The sequence below is a fragment of the Symphodus melops genome (genome assembly GCF_947650265.1).
Source record: "Symphodus melops genome assembly, chromosome: 4".
In the NCBI taxonomy this organism is placed as follows: domain Eukaryota; kingdom Metazoa; phylum Chordata; class Actinopteri; order Labriformes; family Labridae; genus Symphodus; species Symphodus melops.
In genome coordinates this window covers 17526945-17553801 of record NC_136694.1, presented here as the reverse complement: position 1 = coordinate 17553801, position 26857 = coordinate 17526945, and the positions used below count along the sequence as shown (strand labels likewise).

Below are 26857 nucleotides of genomic sequence, written 5' to 3'. Positions count from 1 at the left end.
TGGACTCAGCCCGAAGCCTGGCTGAAGCATGTTGCAGTTGGGAAAGGGATAACCGTTGCACAGGGAGTAACAATAGTAAAGTTATTAAAGATAAACAAACATGTTAAATGATTAAACCTCTAGTAATTGTACTAGTACTTTAGCTTAGCATCCCAAAGTATTTTTTATCCCGCTTGAATGACTATTGCCTGTATTGACACTTAGCTTCATGCTATGAGATAGCAATTCAATCAGCCAAGGTTGCTCAAAAGTGGCTGAGTGTAAATGTGGTCCTTGAGGAGAAGGAGAGGGTGATGAAAGAGGGATACTCACAGCTGGCTGCATGAGGTATGACTGATGGTGCATCCAGGATGGGCTGTGTACCTACCGAGCAAAAAGACAGCTTCAAATTCACCAGAAATGTTCATCTGTTCTTTTAACAGTCAACGTCCAATGTGTCAAAATATTTCTTCCACACGTATATGATAGCTTACAGTAGCTGTGAGGAACTTTCATAGTGTTGATTTTGGCATCCCCTGAGAACTGTACCTATACATGTGAGCGTGTCATGTTTTTTTTTAACTAGCTTACATGCTACACAAAAATGTAGAACGAGTTTCAGTTTGTTAACAATAAATCACTTTATTGGCATCCAACAGTGTGGCAGCAGTTGTTAACTGCATCAAATTACTCTGCCAGGTGAAGATCCTGTCTACTTTGTAGTTTATAATGAAGCATCAGAATGAATGTCATTGTTTCATAACCAGTAAACCCCTGTCAGCGTCTTTAAATAACATGGACACCATATTGAGTGGTATGGCAAAGAAAGGAACAGAAATAATTTAAGAAGAGATTTTAGGTCAAATTAAATGACCATAACCTTTTCAAACAGATTTCATTCTAAATACAAAGAAAGTCCCACCTGGTAGGATGAGACAGGAGAATGCATGTAGGGTGAGAGGGAAGTCTGGGCGATCATTCGGTTTGGTGCCAGACTGTAGGGCGAGGAGTAGAAGCTGGCAAACAGACAGGGCAAAGAAACATTTAAAATAATATTACAGTGACAACAATCTACTGTACAGTATGTGTTCAACCACATTAACAACATGTTTGTGTTACTGCAATGCCCAGCAGAGGGTAGTATTTAACCACAGTTTGAAAACTACTCTTGTTTTCTGGCTGTTTCCAGTCAGTCCGTGCATACCACTCACCCATTTTGTAAGGCTGTGGGGTCATACGCAAGCGTCATTCCTCCCTGGGAAAACAATACACAGGATTCACAACCAGTGAGGTCATGCAAACACGAGTGCAGTTTGAGCAGCAATAGTCAAAATGCACATTTTAAGTACTTATTTCTTTCATTTACAACAAGGAATGTAACAAGAACACAAGGGAAGATCATTTTTAGTATCCTGATTAAAAAATGACCAACTTACTGTTTCACCATCTCTAGCCCAGGGCCTACCATTCTGCAGGTATTTTCCCTGGTTTTGCCTCTTCTTCTGACCCCCGTCTGCAAACTTACATAATAAGGGCTCTGTGGGCACTGCAAAAGCAAAGGATGAAACAAGAGGACAGGTTTTAATGATCACACTGGGGAACAAACATATCCAGCAACAATATTTGGTTCCAATGAAACAAAACAAACACTCCACGCACCAGGCACTCCAGGTGGAGTCTTGATGAATTTGCCATTGAAATGCTGAATTATTGCCTCACACTTCTCTGTGGACTCCATTCTGAAATACAGTCAACTTTATTCATTCAAAGTATTTCAAACACAAATATATCATCTTCATACAACATCATAAAGTAGTGTTTATTGTCAAGGTGTTAAAGTCTTACCTTGCAAATCCTACACCGCGACTGGTCCCGTTAGCATCTCGCAGGATTCGAGTGGAGATGACCTGGCCAAAGGACTTGAGCATGCTCTCCAGCTCTTGCTCGTCCATAGATACTGGCAGGTTGGAGATGTAGAGGTTGGTGGGGTCCTGCTCTTGTTGCTGTGAAGTTAGTAGACTACTATCAGATATTTTTGGAGACTTAAAAAATAAATAATTAATCGGACACGACATTTTAATGCCACAACATGTTGATACAAAGGTTGAATGGAGGCACCTATTCTTATTTACTATATCACCACTTTTAGTTGTTTCACTGTTAGCTTTTAGCTTAAAGTACTTCATAAAAATTGTATCTTTTTTTAGCAGCACACTTCCAAACATCTATGCGATTGCATTTGCAAATGGAACATTTTCTTGCCACTTTCAAAATATTTTTCACACTGCAGTAATCATCAACACCTGCCATGACTCCCGACACATTAATGCTTCATCATATCTGTGCACCATGTTTAGCATCAGTTTAAATAGGATACGATACAGATACAATATTTTCAGGTAATTAAGGCCTGGAGAATAAACTGAATCTGTGAATAATCTGTCAGCCTGTGTTGCCTCAACAGACAGATTTTTCCACTAGCACACATTTACTGACATGCAGAAATTAATTTGTCTGCAAAGATTAAGTCACATTCCTGAGGAAGGTAGTCTAATTAAGAGATAGCTTCAAGAAAATTAGAGTGAAAAGAGATTATTCACAGACGTGATTTGCAGCACTAGCTTGACAGTGAAACCTTGTGTGACTGTGCTGAGGCAGACAGGAAGTCAGGCATGAAGTTAAAGAGTACAGAGAGCAACAGGAGCCTGGCAACCAGGAGAAAAGAGGCCTGGCTAAAAAGAGGGGAAGGGAAAACAAGAGAGCAAAGGAAGAGCAAAGAGCAGAGGAAGGGAGGGAGAAGTAAGTGGCTTAAAAGGCTGATATTCCGTACAGAGAAGAGGGAACTGACATGATTGGAAGTGGTGGGAGTCTTCAGTAATTTGGGTAATGAAAGAGGAGGATGACAGAGAAGAGGAAAGAAGAGAAAAGATAAATGAGTGCTTGCTGATTAACTGGCTCTTCTCTTTCATCAAAATATCTTTCATCTCTATCTTTTTACATGTTGTGCCCTCTCCCTTACACGCAGTGCTGTCAGATAGTTCTGCTGCCTGTAAAGTCTTGATAAGGGGAAGAAAACGGATTAGATTAGAGTACTTTTACATTAAACTGAAGAGAACAGCCAGGAAAAAGATGCTATTACTACTCTTCAGACAGATTTGACAGGTGTTCAACAAGTTTGTTGATCCAGAAAAATGGAATTGAGGGTGTCTGCTATCAAAGTGATTCGAGAGCTATTATTACTGATGATTTACTGCCTGTATGACGTGCCTCTTTTCTCAGCTTCCTCTATGCCACCTGGCATTTTTTCTGTGATTGTCGTCATCTTGGGTGTGGCAATACGACTATAATGTAACACAGGGATCCACTGCAGATGACATTAATGGAGTTCAAGTCTTAATGAAACAGGACCTTTCATATCATGTTTTACTTTATATTTACAATTTACCTCTGCTTGCACACACAATATCCAATATCATATTCAAACACATATCCACCCTGCTGCAGATATAACAATGCAGTTGGACTCAGGCCAAGCCAGTCAAATGTCAATGGGCTTTGCTGATGCGTCACAGTGCTTTTTGTGCCTGGCCCTAGGTGAGCCCTGTCTCTGAAGGTGTGTCTCTGTCTTTGTCAGTTTTGCCTGCTTGTGTGTCAAACAGCACTTGCATGCTGACGTCTGAGTTTGAATAGGGAGGTGCTGGGAAGTAAGACAGGGACCTATTTTTAAACTTTGCCATAGTTCCCTTGGTCCTTATGCAATACTGCTCCTTTGGGCCGGCAGCCTGGGGGGCGGTTGGCCTGTTTGAGGACCAAGCATTCTCTGAGGACAGGGATTACAAGGTGTGGCTTGTCGTGTTTGTGAACAACAGTATGCAGCAGCCATGGAGAATGTACACACACGGTACAGTGCAGGTGAAGAGTTTGATATTGAACTGATTTTGGAATGCAGGTTGTTTTTTCTGACCTAAGGTGACACAGTGACTGTGAAGCAGCAGTGTATATTTAGGTTTTTATCGTAGCTATCAACACCTCTGACTAAGCACATGCTGTCTGGGTGAGTCAAGTCTTGGTGTCCAGTTGCACTTAGGATTGTGTTGGCACTCTTACAGAGGAGATGCAGTGACAAAGTGGGAGGGGCCTTGGGACACCAGGGTGGAGTGTATTAAGTGTTAGTGTCAGCCCAAGGCCTGGGCCCAGACCATGGACAATGCCCGCCCATTGTGCCGGTCCCATTGACAGTGGGTGTAGCAGCACCCTCCCTTGGGCTACCTCAATGGGGAGGCTGAGAGCCAGAGGGATCAGCTTAATGGGCCGACAAGAGTTGCTTTGACTGAAAACACTTGGACAAAGAGCTTAGAACAAGTGCTACGACAGGAGCAGGTTAGCAACATACACAAGCAGAGAGATGAGGGCTGAGCGTGGGTGGGTTGGTGGGTCAGGGTGGTTGGGAGGGGTGGCTATAAAGAAACAACATGAGGATGAAAGGACAGGAAGTACAAGCTGCATTAAGGCAAATCCTTCAACTGTCCATTATAGGCCAAGATTCGCCCAATGAAGTACAGTATATCCAAGCACATGCTACTAATAAGCCAGAGTTTATCTTGAACTCATGCCAACAGGACACTTTGCTGCCAATCAGACTTCACCATGCAGCAGTTCATCTTTTACATGACAGAGGGGGGTGTATATACTTGTGAATCAGGGGACTAAGACTTCTGGGGGGTGTCAGAGATTACATAGCAGCTGGCTCTTTGAGGAGCGTTATTTTAGAGATTGACAGAAAAGACATAAGTTGACAAGTTGAACCCATGGGTTATCGTTGAATGTTATGGTAAAAATGGTGGTAACCTATCGACAATCCTCTTATTCTTACTTTAGCCATCTGAGCCTGGACCCCGCTGGACTTCAGGGCTGTAACAGCTTTCTGAGCAGCTGCTGGACTGTCAAAGTCCACAAAGCCATAGCCTGTTAGACAGAAACAGACATATCAACATTGCAGTGAAGCTATTTAGTTTTAAAAGTTATCTTTCTTGCAAAGCTGAATATACAAATCAATAGTACTTTGATTTCTCTTTATTAAGTCAAAGCCATGCAAAGCAGGCAACGTTTAGCTCAGCTTGGCATAAAGACTAGGAGCAAGGGGGGAAATCTTAAATTAGCATACAATTCAAACATTAAAAAAGGAGCAAATTACCTTTGCATTTGTTGGTGGTTTTATCCAAGATGGCCTTGGTGGACACAATCTTTCCATACCTTTAGGGACACACAGTGAGACAGAAAAACAGGATCAGTGATGAATGAGGAACAGGAGGAATCTGCTCCCACCATACACATACCAATCCTGTCACACTTCCTCCGGCTGACTACAGGTGTAAACATGAATACCAGCTCTTTCATGCAGCTTGTGTCAATCAAGTGTCACAGAAAACTTTATCTGCCTCCACCCTTCTAGATGATACTGTGTAAAACATGAGCTGGTGTCTTTACTTGTTTTTCGAACTACATTGAAAAAAAAAGCATAACAAAGGACAATCAGAAAAAAAGAAAAGTCATGTAATGAATTAACCCACACGCATAGACTATGCATGGCACCCTTAAGGCAGTAAATGAAGAATTTCATTTAATATTGAGAGACTGAAGGATGAGTGTTATAAGGCTGTGCATGTGATGGTAAATCCAGCAAATGAGGGTGGCTGGTGCTCTTCTGTTTGGGCGACATGGTGTCTGGGAGGAATGTACACTGTAACCTGATACTTCACCCCTCTGGTTGGCCTTCCTTCCCACCACCTCCCTCTCCCTCACTCTGTTTTTCCACCCTCGCATTATAGTCTGACGCTGGGTCCTACACTCCCACCAATTTTTACTGGACATTTGCCCAGATGACTCAGATTAGACGGACATACAGAGAACCAGACTTTTAAGTGTTTATGCTAAAATATCCTTCAAGCTACCAGAACATTCATACACATTAATCTTATCCATCTTTGCAGTAGAGAATTGATTAGTTCACCTTATAATCTCAACACTGTACAGTCCGTCAACACAAGAGTCATTGATCTGAGTTATTGTGAATAATGACAAGAATAGAAACAGTACAAAGCAAACTTCTGCAGGGCTGACAGATTCATCAGTCATAGCTAAACTGATGACCTTTGCATTGACGATGTCTATAGTTTCTTACTGTCATCTCAGAGCTGCAAAGTCGTCATTTAGCAAGTACACAAAAGATTGATCAAATGAAACGATGATTTATTGTAGATCTTAGATAATCAAAGGGCCTGTGGATCTTACTAGACAGAGCCAGCTTGGAGGATGCTGACAACAGAGGCAACGCAGTTTCACGGCAACAACTTCTACAACTACAGCTAATGTTTTTAGAGGTGGTGGTTAGAATGACAAGTTCAATTAAAAAAGGAAAGACTGAACACTTGAGACTGGATGTGTGTTGGGGGGGGGGGGGGGGGGCTCGAGGCTAAAAAACTACAAAGATAAACACTGCTTCTCAATCAGAAGTTGACCAGTGACGGAGAAGAACATTTTTAAAATAAATTACGTTTTCATCAAAGCACCAGTGTTGGGCAGAAAAAATATATCGAGTATAATAAGTCGTTAAACTCCCCTCTCAGCAGCTTTGTGTTAGGATTGCTGTTTTCTGAGCTGTCAATGAAGTGCAACAGAGTTGTGCTCTGTTATTGCCCAAAACCAAACTATTAAGGATAAGTAGAAGATGCCAGCTGACTTCACTGTCGAAGAATCCTTGATGCCTACAAAGTCTTTGCTGCTGGCGAATGTGTAGACATAGAAGCATAAGATCACTTTTCTTTTCCCACCTCCCTCGTCAAAGACTGTCTGCCATCCATTTCTCCAATCCGGAGATTCGATCCGGAGATGGATGAGCAGGAACTTCCTGAAGCTCAACGGCAACAAAACCGATGCTCACAATAACTAGAGGATATTAATCTTACACTAGTATCGGCTCAGATTTGTATTGGCAGATTCCATAGACTGTTTATTTATATTAGCTGTACATATGTTAATTCATGGTTTAAAAACTGTATTTATTTTTTGCTTCTTTGGTCGTGGTATTTACAGGACTTCTAGGGCTGTTGGAGCAGTTTGCTTCAAGAGCACACTTGGCAAACTGTAGGATTTTGCACTTACGCAATGGCTTCATTTTTTCAACACTGGAGGTTGTCACTTGGCAAATATCCACAGCCCGATATTGGTATCAGACCAGAAATGTTCACACTCCTAATGTGATGTACTGAGCTGTAAAGTTGGTAATGTTGTCCTGAATAAACATAGTCAGTTTGCTGCTTGCTGAAAGAAAGTTGAAAAGTAACTAGCTGAAATGGGAAATAACAATCTACTGCAGCAGAGTCAGACACTTCTGTGTCAATTCTCTCCCTTTCCTTGTTTTCGAGGATAAAGACAGTATTCCAGTTAAATGGCCGAATCGAGCTTTTACTGTAGCTTGACTCAACTCTGTATGTAAACGTACTTAGTGTCTTGAGCAGAAATCGAAGATCAAAAAGTATAGCGACCATTCGTTTACCTCACACACTCTGCCGCACAACATCAGCAGTGGAGCAAACAGAATTGAATGGCACTTCTGACCCACATTTCTGTGCTGTCTGACATTTCTACGTCAGCAGGAACTCTTTTCCCACTCATTTAAGTTTCCCCTTCATGGGGAGCCCCCCGACTCCTGCCTCCAAAACCGGTGTCTCCTCTCCACAATGACATCTCTGTAGATCCTGGAGAATTTGTTTCACATTCCAACCACAGATGTCAGGTTCTTTTTAAATGTTCCAGCTTTGACCATGTGTATGCAGCTCACTGGCCCTCCAATATGAACTTAATTATCAGATGTTAATTGAGGCCTCCTCTTTTAAGGTCAGAATGTTTAGACGTGAAAATAAAAATATTAAGTATATGGGTATATAAAGTTTTAATACTAATTATAAGTCAGGCAAGGGTTGTGTTGTTGGTATAATTACGTCATGAAAGTCAGATTCTATTATACATGGCCAGTGATTGTTCATTGAGGTATGTTGTACCTGTGATTGACCCACAATGATGATGGATGTGTGGCTAAAGTTCAAAAACCACATCTCTGTCACACACGCACAGCCCTGGCCTGCAGCAGTCAAAACCAGTTTGGGTGCTTTATTACTGGGTTTTATGAGTGTGTGCGTGTGTGCGTGTGTGTGTGTGTCTGTGTGTGTAAAGCTGACATACTATAGAGGCATGGCTGTTTGCCTTGGGGTGCGTACTGTACATTCATGGCTTTTGGAGTCAAGTCCGCCTTACAAAAGCTGAAGGTTAGATCAGGACATGAACCCTTCTCTGGCCTCTCCTCTTCTTTTTCTTCTTCTTCCTCCAGATCCAAAACTTCTCCAGACTCTTATTTGTTCCCTCTTCGGTCTCTTTCCCTCTAATACACAATTCTTTTGCTGACAAATTATTGTATTACCATGATTATCAATATTGAATCAATCAAACATTTGTTGTGGTTTATTCGTAAACCACTTTTGCCTCCTTCCTGCATAAACAGCTAATTTTTCTTAAAAATCCATTAACAGTTTTAAACAGTTTCATTTCATGTGTCTAACAGATGAATAGCAAAGCTTCAGACAGAACAGATGTTATCCACTCACATTAAGTTGGTTTCTACATGACTTTTTCCTCCTATATAGCCTTACCTACCAACACTCCCGTTTTCCTAGGTTTCTCCCATATTTTAATGTCATCTCTCGATCCTATCTTTTTTATATTTTGTCACAAGTGATTCACAAGTGACTACACCCTATTATAAAAAATCCTATGACTTGACCAATAGGTTTTATATGCTTATCTGAATATACCAAAGTTACCAAATCATCAATGACCTATAATACACACGCATACACACACATACACATGCACAAACAATTAACAACTACTTGATAATTTAACCCCTCTGTCACCACGACCTAACAACCCACAACCTGATTAAGAGGGTGTGTGTGCAGCTGCACTCTGAGGAGAGTGGAAAGCTTGCTGAAAATGTTGGGAGAGGACAGCCTCATGTTTATGTTTCTCATCTGCTGGTAGTCTGTGTCTCTCGTTCTCTGCATCAACAAATTATTGCACCAAAACATTATTCAATATTAAGCGCCCTCACGTCCTGGTAAAACTGTGGCATCAATCTTCTCTGACATGCTAAAGTGTTGAGGTAGAGAGAGACAAACTCACAGGATCCCTGTTATTGTTGTGAAGCTAGCGGAAGATTTTAAAGATGACTGAAACAAGTGTTGTTTAAACTGAGCCATTTACTGCTCATATCAGGTTTACATTAGAAAGTGTAAACAACACAAACTTCAGTACTTGTGCCTCAACTTTAACACAGCACCCCAATGTACCCTCACGTATTCTGAAACCCTAATGTTGGCAGGTATGTAAGGTATGTATGAAGCGCCAAAGATGAGTATCATAAGATCAAAAGATAAACTTGTACCAGTTGACGTGGACTTTAATGTATGTTACTATTGCTTATTTAAAGCTTTAATAAAACTAAATGACCTTGCATTTACTGTATATCTTGCTTTGTTTACTTCCTTGTTTTTGTCTGGGTCCTGGGTGTCGGGTTCTCATCTCTTCTTACTTAAGATACCAGCAGAAGCCGTGTGGAATGAATATTTTAAGACATTAACATAATGTCTTAAAACATATCCAACTGAAGCTGCCCGTCTGGTGCACCAAATACTGTAACCAAATTCTGATTTATGCTTATCAGCCTGGCAGAGTCTAAGACAATGACATATTTAAGACTAACTTCCAGAAGCACTGACTTCCATTGTGGGTTGGTTGCCATGAGGTTTTGTTTATGAGGAAACAGTTTCATATTAAATGATTAGTTATCCTTTGTATGTAAAGTTATACAAATAAGAAATAGTATGTTATCTTCAGAGCTTAAGAGATTTTACAATGTGTATTAATGACTTTTGGATGGAGCAAGAGTGCATCATTTTTTGTTAAGATGATTGTGTGCAAGATCGGGCATGATATTAAGTATTTACCTAAAAGTATAAAATCAATTTCCCAAAATGTAACACTTGTTCTTTATGAATCCACTTCTTCGTTGTTGAATATCTTGGGTTTAATTAACACAATAGATCTGGTGTGATGTAACGCCATTTTCCATTTTAATTTGCAGTGCAGCTTCCAAAAGAAACGCTTTGTAATAAAAACAATTTGTTTTGATAATGACTCACGGTTGGCAGAGCTTGACCAGATCTTGATCCGTGGTCCCAGGATGAAGACCACGAATATACAGGTTAGTTTTACTCAACTGTTCCCCTCCCCCACCACTGCTGTTGCTACTACTGTTGGTGTTGGGACTGGGGGGCGCCATCTGGTGGCTGGAGGACACATAGGCCTGCTGCAACAGAAAAAACAACAACATTTGGATTAGTTTATGAGCAAGAAGACACTACAAATGCATTGTCGAACAAGTATATAAAGCGTGAACAAACATTGGACAAGTACAGCAATGTTTTATTCAATTTAAACTGTGAAAGAAACTTAAGGAGTTTTATTGAGCATCTGAAGGTAATCCTGGAAGAGGCAGATGATTATGTGGAAGCTGTTTAAAATAATATCACGCAGCCCTCATGTCAACACTCACCAATACTACTTTCTAAGGGGAATGTGGGGCCTCTTGGCGGCCTACCTTATATAGTGAAAAGGGGCCTCTTATGCTTTTCTCTGTGTTGAGTAACTTCTTTTTTACTTTTTGAACTGAAAAAAAAATCCTCTGGTGGATTTTCAAACTCTAAAACTAACATGATATCAGCCTGGCAGGATAAATAATGATTGCAATGCAATTATTTCTATCTCAAGCATTTAAGTTACAATATCTTGAGTTACAAGCATTGTTCAGTACAGTCCACATTATAATACACGTCCATCCATCAGAATGAAGCAGGAGGACAATAGAAAGAGATAAGTAAGACGACAGCAAAGATAAAAGAACAACACATTGTCACATGACTGTATTCTGGTTCTGAATGTCTGCTCTGATAGGATACCTCCGTAACCAGTCTCATGTTGGTCTGTTTTGTTTCATCAGTTTACAAGGACTAAGAGCCGGTGAACACTCATCGTAAACGATGGCAGGCAACTACTCCATGACTCACGACTGGGAGCATGAGAGGCTCTTACTCAGTGCATTGTCCCAGCTCACAATGGGATAGTTGCCATCCTTGGAGAAATCAACCAAAAGATTGTGCAACCATGCAGACTCATATTTTTTTTATTTGGATAAATGTGGTTTCATTATCACTTAGCCTGTCAAGAAGTCACATTAAAAGTGCACACTTTCCAAGAATAGCTCTATTGGCTGTTTTCCAAACAAGACTCATGCAATAAATAGCAGCACTTGAGTGCAGACCAGACATGCCAGAACTGGCAAATGTGTGTTTGCTTTGAGAGAATAGCTTAGATATTCTTAATCCAACAGGCAAAGGTTTTAATTCCATGTTGGATACAAAGGAATGAGAAAAAAACATGGTTTCTGTCTGAGCTTGGTTCAATGAGGCGGTCTCATTTAAAAGAGCGATTGGACAGAGACGACAAGGGGACAATGGGTTAATTTCAGCAGCACAGAAAGGGTCACTGACCAGACCAGTGGTGTTTAGGAAAAGCCCAGCAGGAAGCATCTGTCATACCAGGACCACCAGCAACATCAACCAATCCTGCTAATTAGACACCACCCATAAGGCCACTCTGACCTCTACTCTGCCAGCAGCATGGCCGCCATTCAACAACAGGCCTCTCTCTTCTTCTACTTTCGAGCAAACGTGCAAAGTTCACATTTGTTCATGTTGGGCAAGATGGAGACTCAACCTGCTCAATAAAAACACGCATAAAGGCCTGTTTTTTCTTTTCAGCACTTTCATATTTACGTAGTCAATGAGAAAAAGGACATTAACACCAGCAACATACATTGTCAACCTATCTTTATAAATGGTACTTTTTGGATGAATGGATGCCTCTAAACCCTGATTTTAAAGAGTAAATGAGATAATTTTCAAATCATCAAATCATTGTTTGCAAAGATGCTATATTTAGCTACAATATCTTGTCAATTTTCTTCACTCATCTTTCCATTCACTATACATTTCAATCATTTTTTTTTTTTTTTATCACAACAAAAGAAAAATGCTGAAGGGCCAAGGTAAAACAGCACTAACCAGCCTGAAGGAGAACGTGTATTTATCTGTCTTGTTCCAGTGTAAGTAATGATGAGTACATTCTTGAAGACAGCTCATTTGTGATTGAAAGAACAGGACAGCAGAGAGCTATAATCTCATTCAAGCACTCTTAGCCAAAGTGCCATTTCCCAATCAAGCTTCAGTTCATTGCAGGAGAAGATCTTTGCAGCAGCACCCTTTAAATCACCACACTGTAGCAAGCACATGCATTCATGCACTCACAAACATTCACCACAAAACAAATTGGAAAAAATAATTGCTATAAATTAGTATAAAGTAGAACATCATAAGGCGAAATGGGACACTTTTTCTGTACTTATGAATGATAAGATGCAAAAAAAAATGTAAAGAGCAATGCCAGGTGGGAGGTCCAAACACTTGGTTCCTGGCCGGTGTCCTGGGTGGGACGAAGCCTGGTGTTCATGCACAGGTCTTCCATACAGCTAAAGAGGGAGAGGGGGGTCCTGTGGCGGTGGATTGACTTGAGGACTAATGGGTCTTGTGTAGGCGGAGCCAGCTTTGCTGGAGGCAGGCTCAGCATGCCATGCAGATATGTAAAACGTACTGGGACTGGCAATGTTTTGTTGAATTTATGTAAACTGAAGGGATCCTAATAACTTTATTAATTTTAAGTTGTTTGTTCTGTTCTCGTTGGTCTATCCAACTGTCATATTGGTTTTGCTTGCTTGTTTGTTTGTTTTGTTTGGGTGGCGGTGTTGTTGTTTGTTGAAAATAAATAAATGTGGAAAAAAAAGCATTCACCACAAACACAAATGGAAATCGCTCCTGTCCAAATATACAACTTTTAAAAGATGCATAAGATCTCAGATCAAAAAATTACGCATTAGACCTTGATAATGACAATAAAAAAACTCTTTATTTTCTTTTAGTAATAAATGAACTTGATTTTGTATTGACCTCATTGACTCATTCAGCTTAATAACAAATGAATCACCATTGAAATCAAGCAGTGTCTGTTCACCTGCATGTAAACAGACATTAGGAAAGGTTAAAGTAGGCTAACTCATCCTGAAGTGAAGAACCTAAGCTGTTGCCCCCTCTGTCAGCTCTCTGAAAAGGTAAAGTATTAAGAGCTAAATGACATCATAGAACCTTGGCTGACGTTATGATACATCTTTTAAATCACTTGTGAAATATGATTAACCATATCCCAAACAAACAGAAATTTTAGGTAATAAAGCCAAAACTGGAACTTGCTCTCCAAAAGACCCACAGAGAGAACAAAATTCTGACGAACAGGCAATGCAATGGAGCAGTTTAATTAAAGGCACAGTGATCGTAGTGGTCGCATGTCATGCATACACTCACAGGATATAAACATCACTCCCCGTTGGGGGAATACTCTGGAAAATATCCTGCTGCGTTCTCACATCGGCTCACTTGGACTTGCTGCGGAGAAATACTAGGGGTCTAGAGAGAAACTCCAGGTGAGGTCAGAACTAAAATGTGGTTGTTAGCGTGCACACATACAGCTCATCCGACAAATATCAGGAGTTTTCTGTAAGTGTAAATGCTCTAATAGAACACTTGTTTGGTGTCTTTGACTTAGAATTGACTTACTCAAACATGAAGTCCATGCTGTGACAGATAAAAGCCCCGTCTCTTTTCTGTGTAATGTAGCTGACTTCAAATTTGTTTAAAGTGCATAAATGTAAGGAGATCTAATTCCTTTTTGTCATTGTATGTTCTCTGACAGCTAATTCAGGACATCCTACTTGACAGTCTCAGCATTTAAGTCACTTGGGTCAAACTGTTGACATGATAGGAATTGAAACCTAAACCCGAGGAGAAGGCAAGAGGAACTTTGATAAGATTATGACAAAACCAAATGGATACACTGTTTTGTTTTGTTTTTAACTCTTGCATAATGTCATATAATTGGAAAGGTCAGAGATCAATGAAGATTGAAGTGTCTATGAATCTTACACTATTCTGATGGCTTGCAGATGCTTTATTTATCTTCCTTTGCTGAGCCACTTCAAATGCATGACGAAAGGCTCAAAATATCTCAGGATATTTTTAGACTCATCTTAAGATAAATAAGTACAAGTTCTATAAATAAAATTTTGTCTTTATCTAAATTAACACTGATACATAAATACTGCATGCTGTTGGTACAGACTGACTTTAATCTCTTAATACATCAAACATAAACGGTTTAAAAGGCTCTCGTGAATGATGTCATGACTTAATTTGATCTTTTTGGATGCTGTATCTTTACAGTATTCTATCTTTCAATGTTACACCTTCCTTATAGTCTCACTCCACCTCTGTTTTCATTTCTGTGGCTGTTTTAGATACCGACATCTATAGTAGTATAGTATGTACTTATTTGGCAGTTTGCAGTATGCGAACAAATACGAGATCCGTAGTATGCCAAAAAAAACAAAGATGTCAAACTGATTCGTCTTCCTTGTTTCCCACAATTCAAAGCGTCAGGTCAGACATCAAATTGACAGACAGGAAAGGCCATTGTACCAGGGCAAATAATCAAACCAAACCTCACAAAGATACAACCAATTACCATTTTTAAATTTTCAAAATCCTGAAAAACACATCACGTCAGTTTTTTTCAGTGGATGCCACATTGTAGCAATGTTGCCCTTAGCTTGGTTTTTGTTTATGTTCGCATTCCAAGACTGGAAACTAGATTAGCTTATGCCTGGCATGCCACAAAATAACCACATACTGGCAGTCTGTCGAACGTAGTATGCACTAAGTACTGCACACTATGTTTGATAGCAGCATGTATGGAGTAGTTACAAAAACAGCCCGTCTCTCCCTGTGGGGTTTCTCAAGTCAACCCTAGTTTGACCTCTGAATTCCATGGATTTCCTGGCTGCTGGGGGGTCTGACTGCCTGCTCCCCACTGCTACGCCTGTCTTCTCTTCTCTTCAGTAGAGAGCCATGCTGGTCTGCAAACAGACAACCTTTTTCACTCTGACTGTATCCGTAGTTTCACCCTCAGAAAGTCCAGTGAGCTGATGTGAGAACGCAGCAGGATATAATCAGGAGAATTAGACAATCTACATGTACGTAATTAAACTACTGCATTATGTTTTCTGTTTGCCAGTGTCTTCTCTGCTCTGTTATTGATATTCGGATTCTTTACCTTAATGCCCTGATGTATAGCTTGGCTAGCTGAATGAGGATAAAGATGCTGAGCTAACCTCAGAAGCCTCCACAAACATCTAGCTTATCTCCCATCCATGCAATTTTTAAGTTACCCCCTTCTCTAATCAATCATATAAGAATAGTACATTAGCATCAATGTAAAAAACAAGAAGAAGATTCTCCTTTTAGTAACACTAAAACAAGATCTTAGCGTTACTGACATTTTTTGGAAACTAATAAAACTCATCACAATGTCACCTTTAATTATTCTCTTGCAATTTAATTTAAAAAAAATGTTCAAACCACATCTTGTATTGCAATGTTTAAAAAGCTGCAACAGAAGGGGGGCAACAATCAAACAAAAGCAAAGTTCTGGAGGACGTGAATAATGTGCTTAACTACTTTTTTGTTGCTCTTCTTACAGTGTCATATAGCGGACTATGTTGCTTGGTCCTCAACTTCCACATCTTACCTCAGGAGACCCCCGTCTGACAGGGAAAGTCTCCCGCTTTGAGGAGCATGTGAACAGGTGGGGAGAATCTCTGTAGCAGTCGTCCTGAAATTATCTAGATATTTTCAGGAGCGCATATGTGAAAACAGCATGTGTGTCTAGTAAAGCAGTAAAGCTGCAGTATAGCGGCAGACAGGAAATCCTCTGTGTCTGCTCCTGATGTTATCGCACAGCCATTTGAATGAGGAGCTCTGCATTCCAACCAGGTGACAGGGACACCAAACACGCCCAGACTCGCTCCTGAATCCTCTTTCCTTCCTTTCTGTCTGCAAGTCTCCCCTTTCTTTTGTCGTTTCATATCCACCATTTAATCTTCAAACTGCATTGTCTCTTAAAGGTTGATCACAACTTAATGCCTGGTGCAAATGCAAATGTACACACAGAGTTCAAGCTAGGTCAGGTGTCCAGAGCTCAGGAGGTTGGAATCAGATACTGCAAACAGCGGCCCTCGGCTCAGCGAGAGATCCAGAAAACCACAAGGCACACTGTCTAGCATCACTGCAGTACCTGGCATCAGATTTCTGACAGCTGTGCTTTCTCCAAGGACTTGATCTCCCTCTCTACCTGTTCACCTTGGCTGATTCATTTGGCTGGAACTGTAGTTGGGGTCCAATCCAAAACATCTGACACAATAAACAAGGAGATAGATAAACACAAATATGGTTTGAGGCCATAGGGACAAAGGTGATTGTACAGGAGAGTTCAGTCAGGATAGATTCACTCCAGCTGCTTGAATTCGCACGAGCAAAAGTAGCCAAGTTGGTGAAAAGGACTTATAGATGTCTTGTATTTCCTGTTTTTGAGTTGAGTTGATACACACATGGATACACACACGTGACTAAAACAAACCACAAAGACGCTTTAGTCCCGATACAGTCCTGTTTTTTGGGACCAAGATTCATACTGAGCAGAAAATGTTCCTGAAGAAAATTCACATGAATGGACATGAATTTTGGAATTTTTTTCAGTACATAACCAAGATGTAACTAATTGGACAATGAAAAGTCAATATCATTGTGCTTATTCTCTCTAAGGCTGTTTGTAGTCCTTTTTATACAGTTGCAGAAACAAGATGTTCTACGCTGAACAAACTAACACGATCATGTTTGTGTCTCAGTGTGAGATTTAACTCCAGGCTACAACATTGTGGGAGCAAAAGAGGTGTGACAGTACATACCTGCACGGCTATCTTCAAGGCATTATGACTTCATACATCTCCCACTCTGCCTTTATAACTTTTATGTAGATAGGCGGCGATGTGAAATAACAGCATAAGAGTGGTAGTCAGTTACACTGTGCTTTGCTCCTTGCTTAAACCTGTAATTATTGACTTTGACTGTTTATTGATCACCACAGGAACAACAGTCCAAAAACAAACCAGATTCCAAAGAGACTCAAAGTTCACAGCCATATGATCCAATGTTCGCAATTGGCCATTACCTATAGACACAGCAAATGTATTAGCCTGTGTATGAGGAATATAAATCTAATACAGGTGGGATTAGTTTATCATATGAGTCAGAATGGCACAGACATTAAGTCTCATTCTCATGGCTTTGTTCATACATCAGGCAATCAGATTTGTTTCTAAAATCACATCATCATAAGAAAGACTGTCTGCGATATTTAGCATGTGATCAGATTGGATTAGAGCATAAGGGCATCAGCAGCCTACCATATGTTGCCGTGGTGATGACATGGGCATCAGTAAGAGAACTCCATTACAGTTATCATACGATATCATACGATGAAGAACCTGCACAGCCCGCACAGTCAAACAGCTACAATGGCTAACCGCTGTCAATTTAAAAGCAACCCTTTAAAAACACTAAACACAAACATGAGCATGGATACCTGGAAATGATCGTCACTTTAGCCTGGAGGTGCTCTCCTTAATGCACTAAACTGCTTTTTAGCCCTTCTTTCAACGTGTGTTTTAACTTTTATCCATGATTTATGTGGGTCAACCCTTCACTTGCAGCTCCCTGTTTTTTTGTTTTTTTTTGCATTTGTGGAAAGGGTTTTGGAAAGCTGATATAGTATATGCCTTTTGCACTAAAATGCAAATTTAGAAATCAGATCGCAATGACACTTCAACTCCAAACATGGCTTGGTTCTGATTTTCTACAATCACATATCAAGGTCTATGGTCAGGACCCTCCAAAATCTAAAACCTGGAGCTTCTTTTGTTGGGAACTGCTGCCTACTGGGAAAAAGGAGCAAAGAACGCTGTAAGACTCAACAACACCATAAGTATGAAAGCAGTTGAATAAAAAGAATAAATGGTCGTAGGGCTAAAAAATCTAAGTAATGCTGCAGACTTGTCACTGTGAGGTCAATTTCATCGACAGTCTTGGGCATCGAAATGTTTTTTTTTAATTATCATGAAAAATATAACTAGGGATTTCAAAAGTAGAACATATTTTTAGAGCAAGTTTCTATCTGGGTTTATTTATTTTTCTGTTGAATGAGAGATTCGGCTTGTACTAACTTGGACCATGTTTGAACAGACTGTAGGTACAGTAGTGCATCTCACTGAACTTATTAGTCTATATATCAACCATCCAGATACACCAGTGACTTTCAAAAAAATCCCCCATGTTGGTGTTTTTTAAGGACACATGAAATCTGGCATTTGACAGGACTAATGCTTTTGTAAATTAGACAAAGGCTGACATCGAATCTGGCAAAAGTGCATCCTCTCAGGTATAAGCTGTCATCAACTAAAACAAGTGAAACGTTACCGTGGCAACACAAAATCATAGATCTAAAGCCTCTATGTTATAATGGGACATTTCAACCACAGCACATTTGTCACAAATAACCTCACATGATGGACTTCGGCCAATGATATTCAAAACTAATAGTTTTACTTTATCATTATCATGCAAAACTTAATCACCTGTCCCCTTCTCTTCACGCTGACAGATTTCACATATAACTACTGTACGTAAGTATGATATTCTTTTTTCTTTTCTACACATAATGGTCCCAGCTATATGATAGTTGATCACTTAATCATCTTAAGGAATCAAGTGGTGTATATATATATAACCGCTATGTTGTAAATAAAATATGTAATATTTGCCGGTTGCATGACGCTCTCACCCAAGTGTTAGGAATAAAGTGAATCATCACCACCTGCTCTACATAAAGCCTTGGAGGACTTTTACAAAAGCAAGCATATCTAGGAAAAATGGCTCTAGCCCTTTTCAGACAACCTTTTCAAGGCGCAATATTTACATCCTTATGACGTTTTGCCTTCGATATAAATGTTGTAGAGGCGTAACTGGGGGACAAAACGATGTGACATCTACAGAGGTGCTACAGGGGTGAGACAGGATCGGTGGAGCAGCGCCGTTTGTGTGGAGCTCCTGCTGTGCTATGATCTCCTGCACTTCCACAACGCAATATGAATTCACAGACTGGGACACAAATATAATGCTATTGCATAATCAATATGAATGTCTGAAAGAATAATGGCTGGAATTGCACTATGAAATGGGCTTTGGTGTGTTTTGAAAAGTAAGGACCCACACATTAAAAAACAACTAATAATATGAAGCCCTGGTGATGTTTGAGGGCTTCTGAGGGTGGTAAAAAAAAATGAGGCTCTTTACATCGTGTCACCTCTCACAGCACCTGTTTGTGTTTCCTTTCATTTCTTTTGGTATGATACTGTAATCTATACATTGTGTGCTCAGGCATTAGATCTTCAAATCACAGCAGACAGCTTTTTTATTGAAAAGACCCCTGCCGACTTTGACAAGAATGAAAAGCCTTGTGACAGGGGTATGAGAAAGATGTGTGATATCTTTAAATGCCCAAAATTGCTTCCTGTTATTTTTCCATCCAGAAAGCATTACACACATACCAACCAAATTTGATTTGAGAACATTCATTCTAGTTTGAGGGGAGAAATTAGTTTCCGGGTTAGGATAGGAGCAGTTGGCTTGAAGCACAACAGAAACCAAACACCCTTTTGTCATCGTCATAGTCGGCAATAGCCTGGCATACCCGAAGAGTTCTTTAGAGCATTAGTGATGAGACTATTTTATGTACTTGTGCAGATCAGGTATGGCAGGCTGCAAGCAAGAGATCACAGAGTTGGGAGGAGGTGGTTGGAAAAGGGAGGAAGAAACCATAAAAATCACAACACAGGAACTTGACCTCTTTGTGAACTTTAGAGGAGCCTGGTAGCACTAAAAAAAACAGGATGAGACATCTTTACTTCCTTTTTTATGGCCTTAATTCTTCATAGTAATGTGTTAGTCAAGTCAAAAGCATGTCACAACAACTTCTATTCTCATACCCTTTTCATCGTTCTTGATTCTTTCAATTCCTATAGGTGAATTTTATAGTTAAAAAAGGGAAATGTATTTCCATAAATGTGGTTGATTCAGCAAAGTGATTTAATATCCACAACAGCAGCCCCAGGATTTTTACATCACCAACTCATTCAACACAGGATACATGAATATATGAGGGCACAAGGCTTTTGAGGGTTAATAAATATATATATTTTTAGGGTTAGGATTGCATCCTCATACAACCTGAAATACGATCATCAAATTGCTTGTTCTACTAAAAAAAGTCATTCTTCAATAAACCATCATGTCGGATGAGTTTGGTGATTAATCTGTCAGAAAATGGTGAAACATTTTAATCAGTGATAGACAAAGCCCAAAATGAGACGGTTGTTGTTTTATCCACAACAAGAAGATATTCATTAGAATGTCATGAAGGATTAAAAGAAAACAGAATCTTTGAAGCTGGTATCACAGATCACACACAATTGTTTTCTTAAAAAGAGATTAGAACTGATTAATCAATCATACAAATTAGATAATCCAGCAATTTGATGTGGGTGAAAATGATTAATTAACAGAGTAAAGAAAGAAAACCTTGTTAAAAATGAGGACAGCTCATTTTAAGCAAACCATTTGTAATCATATAGACTGGTAAAAAAAAAAGAAAAAAGTATCATCTTTTAGAAACGCTTCCAGAAATGAGACTCTTTTTAAAAGTGACATTCAAAGTTCTTTATTTGTCCCGGATGAGCTAAAAATGGTTTGCTTCGATAGTTTAGGGAAAGAATTGGTTTTCAAATGGTTTCCTCACAGCAATGAAACAAGGTCAAAGCTATAGTTGATACTTAGATGAATACGTGTCTTTAATGTATAGACAGGAAAATAGGATATAATTTCTTAAAAAGGCATTAGTGTGTGTGTGTGTGTGTGTGTGTGTGTGTGTGTGTGTGTGTGTGTGTATGTGAGCGTAAATCAAACTATTCAAACAATGCTGTTCTCCTCAGACAGACACGAGTGTTGACATCATATCTGGGAGGATGAGCAGCCAGGCGGTTCCCAAGATCACAGGAAGACTATATACATTTTCATAAGGCCATTCAGAGGCAGCAACACAATCTGTGCAAGCAGAGAGCTGCTGGGAATCCAGTGCATGTAGCATCACATAATATCACCCCTGAGACACGATGGTCTATTGAGAGAATAGCCTACACGTGATACATGCATCCTCAGAATGTCCCATTTTAAATACAAAACAGGGGAAATAGGTTATTTTGAAGCACAAAAGTTATGTAAAAAAAAAAAAGAAGTGAAAAATCAGCTCAGGCATCGTTTTGCTAAGTAATGTCGTATTAAAATGTGATTGTAGCGCAGGCAAGGCATTTCATTTGCTTTCTTCTTCCCATCAAACCTCGTTTAGGCTTCTTAAACAGGAGAAGTCCTTCCCTGACATCGGGCCTAATGGGTTCAAATGTGACGAAGTCAACATTGAACGCAACCACGAGAGCGCGATTCTTAATTCTGGGAATGTAGTCCTGAAGGTCTGTGGGATTTTTCGAGGGGTGGGGCATATCCCGCTTTCAGAGGGGAAACAAGGAACAAAAAAAAAAAAAACTTTGCAAACTTACGCGGCAGCGGAGACAATGAATACCTGATTTTAACATCAGATATGAGCGTCCCCCGGGGGCTCGCAGAAGAAAAGATGCCGAATTAATTTTTTTCCCATCCTTCGCTCTTGTCCTGCCTCTCACCCTACCCCCACTTTCATAAACACATCCAGACTCTGCACGGACGCGCAATCCGGACGCGGCACAGTTACCCATAAAAGTTGCTCTCCACCATTGACTTTTTTTTACAAATGAGTGAGCAGAGCCGTATCGACATCCTTTATTGAATTACACATTCACACACTCAAGCACAAACACTAACAGACGGCAAACATGACAAGACTGAGCGAAAGCGAATTTCCCATTAACACACACACACGCACGAACACACACGGAGCCCGGCTGCCCTGTTGTGTTTTCACTCCACCAAATCCCAAGTTAAATTCACTACGTTACGCTTTTCAAGGACACTGCAGCTTACTGTCACAAGCCTTTTAATGTGGCGACAAACGCGGGCGACTTGTCCTGCAGTACGAACAAGCAAAAAACAAAGGGAAATCCCCAAAGCGTTTACCTTTTTGCTGTTTCTGTTGTTATAGCCGTTGTAAGGGTTGATTCCTGCCCTTGGCGGTACGGAGAGCAGCATTTTTCTCGGCGCTATGTCCGGAGCCGTGAGCTCAGCCCAGGCTGCCAGCTGACGTCAGCAGCTGGGGAAGTGAGAGCCTGGAGTCCCGCTGACTGACTGCGAGTGGTGCTGCTGCTGCGGCGGCAGGACAGGCAGACAGGGGCCCCCACTGCTGGCCCCCGGGCTACATCAGAGGTCCCATCACGAGACTCCAAGGAGGTCCACACAGAGAAAAAGGGGTTAGTGTAGCTTTATTCACAGCAACTTGTATTTTATTTTGCTGGGACAGAATGAGAAAAAAAAAAGTTCACTCAACTGTTATAAATAAAAGACTTGTTTTGTCAGTTCTTGGGGGGCATATGTGAATATGGGGGTCTGTAAAACACTGCTTTACTTTCCTGTACTCAGTTCTGAAGTGATATCCCTTTTGCAACAACAATTTAAGACACATAACAAACGTATTTACTGCTCATTTCTCGTAATTTCAGTTATAAAACAAGAACAAAAAAAATTGATAGACAAAAACAACAACTATCAGTTTGTATGAATCATAAAATATATGCCTCCATTTAAAAAAAATATTGAGTCAATACAGGTTTATAAAGCTATATAAAGTGTGTGTGTGTGTGTGTGTGTGTGTGTGTGTGTGTGTGTGTGTGTGTGTGTGTGTGTGTGTCTGTGCTCTTTGATTCTCCGACTGTCCTTTTCTTTGCTTGTCTAACCTTCTCTCTGTGTTTGTTTGTATTGATTGCTCAGCACTCTTTAACCTCTGTAGTAGAAATTTGCCCTACAAACAAAATTGCCCAAGCGATGTTAAAAAACAACCTTAGTTAAAGATCTCTGCTGGTTCCCTTGGTGAATTAAATAAATTCAAATAATTCATCAAAGCAAGAGGAGGCTTTAAAATCCTTCAGGGGCACCTTTAAAACACACAATATGTTACAGTTTCAGTGTGTCTACTAATCTGTGTAATCAGAGCCATAACAAAGGATTTATTAATGTCTTCTCACTCATTGATTTAATTTACCAGCAAGAAATCTAAAATATTTTCCACTATTTCCAGGTTGATTGGGTGCTACCCTATCCGTGCTGAAAGTATTGATGATTCTGCCGATTTCCTTCAAAGGAAGACATCACTTCTGTCATTACCATGATTACAAAATATGCAGCGTAACACCTAATCAGAGGAAGTGGAGGTATTATGCCAGGGGAAACCTTTACAAAGGTCTTCCAAATGGTTTAAAGTAAACGTATGAGCAGACGATGTGGACCAGTCCTGGTTTATAATGCAGCAAGTCCACTGCATCTGGTTCCCGCGCTAACGTTGTCCTTCAGCTTCCTCTGAAGTTCACAGACCAATAAATCTGTTAAATAGCAGACACACAAGGTACTAAACCTAAACATTTGCCATTAGAGTGTGAATGAGCACTGTCCTGACATTACCTTTCACATCCTATCTAAGGCTGACTACTCAGAGACTCAGGCTTGTTATCCACTTCTGCTATATTTATAAACCTTTTCACTTTCTCCTGTTGCAGGCTACTGCTGAAACCTGATTCATAAAATGTGGTGGCTGTCAAAGTTATCAGAAACTATGCAAAGCAGTTATTAACATTTGCTCAAGTGCACTGTTGCTTTGTGCACGATAAATCACATTTTATGAAAGGCATGTTTGGTCAAGCGTGCAAAACCATTTTTTGTCCAGTATTAAAAAACAAACAAACAAACAAAAAACAAGCAGCACATATCTTCTTCAAACATAGAGGTGATACCAAACACAGTTTTATGTGAGAGCAAGCATGCTGCATGCTGATTCTCACACCGCACTTTGATTTTGTTGTACAGCTGGTGGGCAGAATTGACTTTCCCTCAGAATGTATGCGCCTGTTATTTAAATGAGAGAGCTAAGCTGGACGACCTTGCCAATCCTTGAAACTAAAGTTTGCCTCTTGCCCCATACAAAGTTCAAATCAGTTATAGTATACTAAAAATGAGATGAAGATTGAATGATTCTGTTCATCTTATTTTTTTTGACAAATTAAGTGGTGGAAACAGTATTTCATTAAATTAGCGCTGCTTCATTCAGTCTCAGACTGCCTGTCTGTGAGCTGCGTTCAGGAACACACCAGTGACATTGTTGCACTCAGCAGAACCTCAGTCTGGCACGACGCACCGCTTTGACGACATGAACATTGTTTGAACGTCAACAGGCTGGTTGCTAAGTAACCCGGCCCCCTCCATCCCAAGTGTTCTGGCCTTATTACCTCTAGGGTAACTAAGCCGTCTGTGTGTGACTGCTCATAAGTGTAAATGTGGGAGTGAAAGTTGCTGAATTGCCTAATGGTGTTTAATGAGGATTGAGGAGATGCTGCATTGCGCCTTTTTTCATCTTGAAATGAATATTTAACATTTGTGAGTTTCAAAACAGAGATGAAAGGTTATTCCATATATTTGAGACTTCATGGTCTATCTTTTTGAAGAAGTTCCTTTCTCTTAAATAATACTTAAAAAAAAGCATAATATGACAGTTTGTCTTAGTTTTCAATTGTGCACTTAACACAGCAAAACAAATACCATGCAGCCTAACATAACTTATTTAAAGGGATACTTCACCCATTTACATGAAGCTGTGTATCATTAGAAACATGGTAGTAGTGTTGAATGGTCGTGAATCCAGCCCTCATTTTGCCCTGAGAAGAGAAAAATGTGTTTTTCTTTGCTTGAAAGTTTTCTTCATGTGATGCAAAAAGCGTCATTGTGCACCACATGAAGAAAACTTCCAGGCAAAGAAAAACACATTTTTCTCGTCTCAGGGCAAAATGAGGGTTGGATTCATGACCATTCAAAACTACTACCATGTTTCTAATGATACACAGCTTCATGTAAATGGGTGAAGTATTCCTTTAAGGACAACAGCACAAGTTGGGGAAATACCACCTTTCCACCGTTTGCCTGCAACACACACACACACACACACACACACACACACGCACGCACGCACGCACGCACACACACACACACACACACACACACACACACACACACACACAGACAGGCTGCCTTTCCTCCTTTCCCCCAAACAGCAGCCCACTTTGATGACAGAGGTTCACCCCCCATGCTATAGAGGCTGATCATGTGTGTGTGTGTGTGTGTGTGTCTGTCTGTGTGTGTGTGTGTGTGTGTGTGTCTGTCTGTGTGTGTGCGCGTGTGTGTGTGTGTGTGTGTCTGTGTCTGTGTCTGTGTGTGTGTGTGTGTGTGTGTGTGTGTGTGTGTGTGCGCGTGGGTTCAGGGAGTTCATGTGTGAGTGAGGGACTCGGTCATTGAGACTGTCAGTGTGGGGTTCAAGGTCACAGTAGCTCACAGAGGGGGAGAGACAACAAACAGTAGGTGAACACACAGAAGGTGGACAAAAGGAAAAGTTCACTTTTGAAAGTTGTGTATGTAAAGAAAAGTGTGTTCTTATTCGTTCAGTATACTAAAAGAATAAAAACACATTCTTAATCTTCAATCATGCTTTGATTTATAGAAACGAAGAAGGAAATTCTGTAAACGTGGAGCTGAGGTTGAACAGCTTTTTATCAGTGTTTATCAATAATTGTTAGCATCAGACATAAACCTTTCATCCACTGGTTAATTTCTGAAATAATTATGTAAATTAAAAACAGAGCTTTTTAATGACACGATAAAATACCACATATTCAAGTCATAAAGCAGGTTATTTGGTTATTCATAAAGTAAAGAAACAAACAAGTAGAAACATTGAAAATATTTGTAAAACAGCTCCAGACTAACAGATGAATGTGTATGAATGCTTCACGTGAGAGAGAGTTGTTTTTCACACATCCACTGAGAAGACCACACACACACACTCAGACGGCAGACAATCCGTCAAGCATTGTGGTTGGAATGTGTTTGTGCGCGAGAGTGTGAGAGAGGAAGTTTTGGTGAGGAAGGCTTGAGGGGAATGGTTGAACATAAACAAAACAAACACTGTGTAGAAAAATGTCTGTTTCATTTGTGAATGTATACATGTATGTATGTGGATGAAACACGTCAAAATCTCCAGTTCAGAAAACAGGACAGTGTTTTGTTATGTGTGTTAAATGGTGTGATAAAAATGTATGGTGTACGCCCCGTGATTGCCTTTTCTTTTTTTTTTTTTAGCACTTGGCAGTGAAGATTTGGGATTTTAAACTGTCCTTAGCTTAAGGGCTAAGAATAAATGTATGTTAATGTCTAATGTCATCTGCAAACACAACCACCATCACCTGATTTTACATGGTGATAGGTTCTCAATAGATATTTTTTTAAACATCAAAAACATAATGGTCACATTGACATTAGCTCCAACAAACTTCAAAGTTCAAATGAAATAAATATTTCACACTTGATTTAAAGCCACATCTATTTTAAGACTCGTATGCACGTAGGTAATC

At 40.0% G+C, this 26857-nt stretch overlaps 1 protein-coding gene across 3 annotated transcripts in view; it reads right to left on the bottom strand.

The window, feature by feature from the left end:
* LOC306823151 (RNA-binding motif, single-stranded-interacting protein 2-like) overlaps positions 1–22525 on the bottom strand; it is a 28886-nt gene extending 6361 nt beyond the window's left edge. For 2 of the 3 annotated variants that reach the window (XM_079342535.1, XM_079342536.1), the window contains exons 1-10: positions 22371–22525; positions 10236–10402; positions 5174–5232; positions 4853–4944; positions 1825–1982; positions 1639–1718; positions 1416–1525; positions 1191–1234; positions 902–995; positions 313–363 (exon numbers count right to left, since the gene is read on the bottom strand). In XM_079342535.1, the coding sequence (XP_079198661.1) occupies positions 313–363; positions 902–995; positions 1191–1234; positions 1416–1525; positions 1639–1718; positions 1825–1982; positions 4853–4944; positions 5174–5232; positions 10236–10402; positions 22371–22442 (927 nt within the window). In that variant the 5' untranslated portion in view covers positions 22443–22525. The remainder of the gene's footprint in view (positions 1–312; positions 364–901; positions 996–1190; positions 1235–1415; positions 1526–1638; positions 1719–1824; positions 1983–4852; positions 4945–5173; positions 5233–10235; positions 10403–22370) is intronic. The other variant, XM_079342537.1, reaches the window with a different exon arrangement.
* Positions 22526–26857: the final 4332 nt, after the last annotated feature.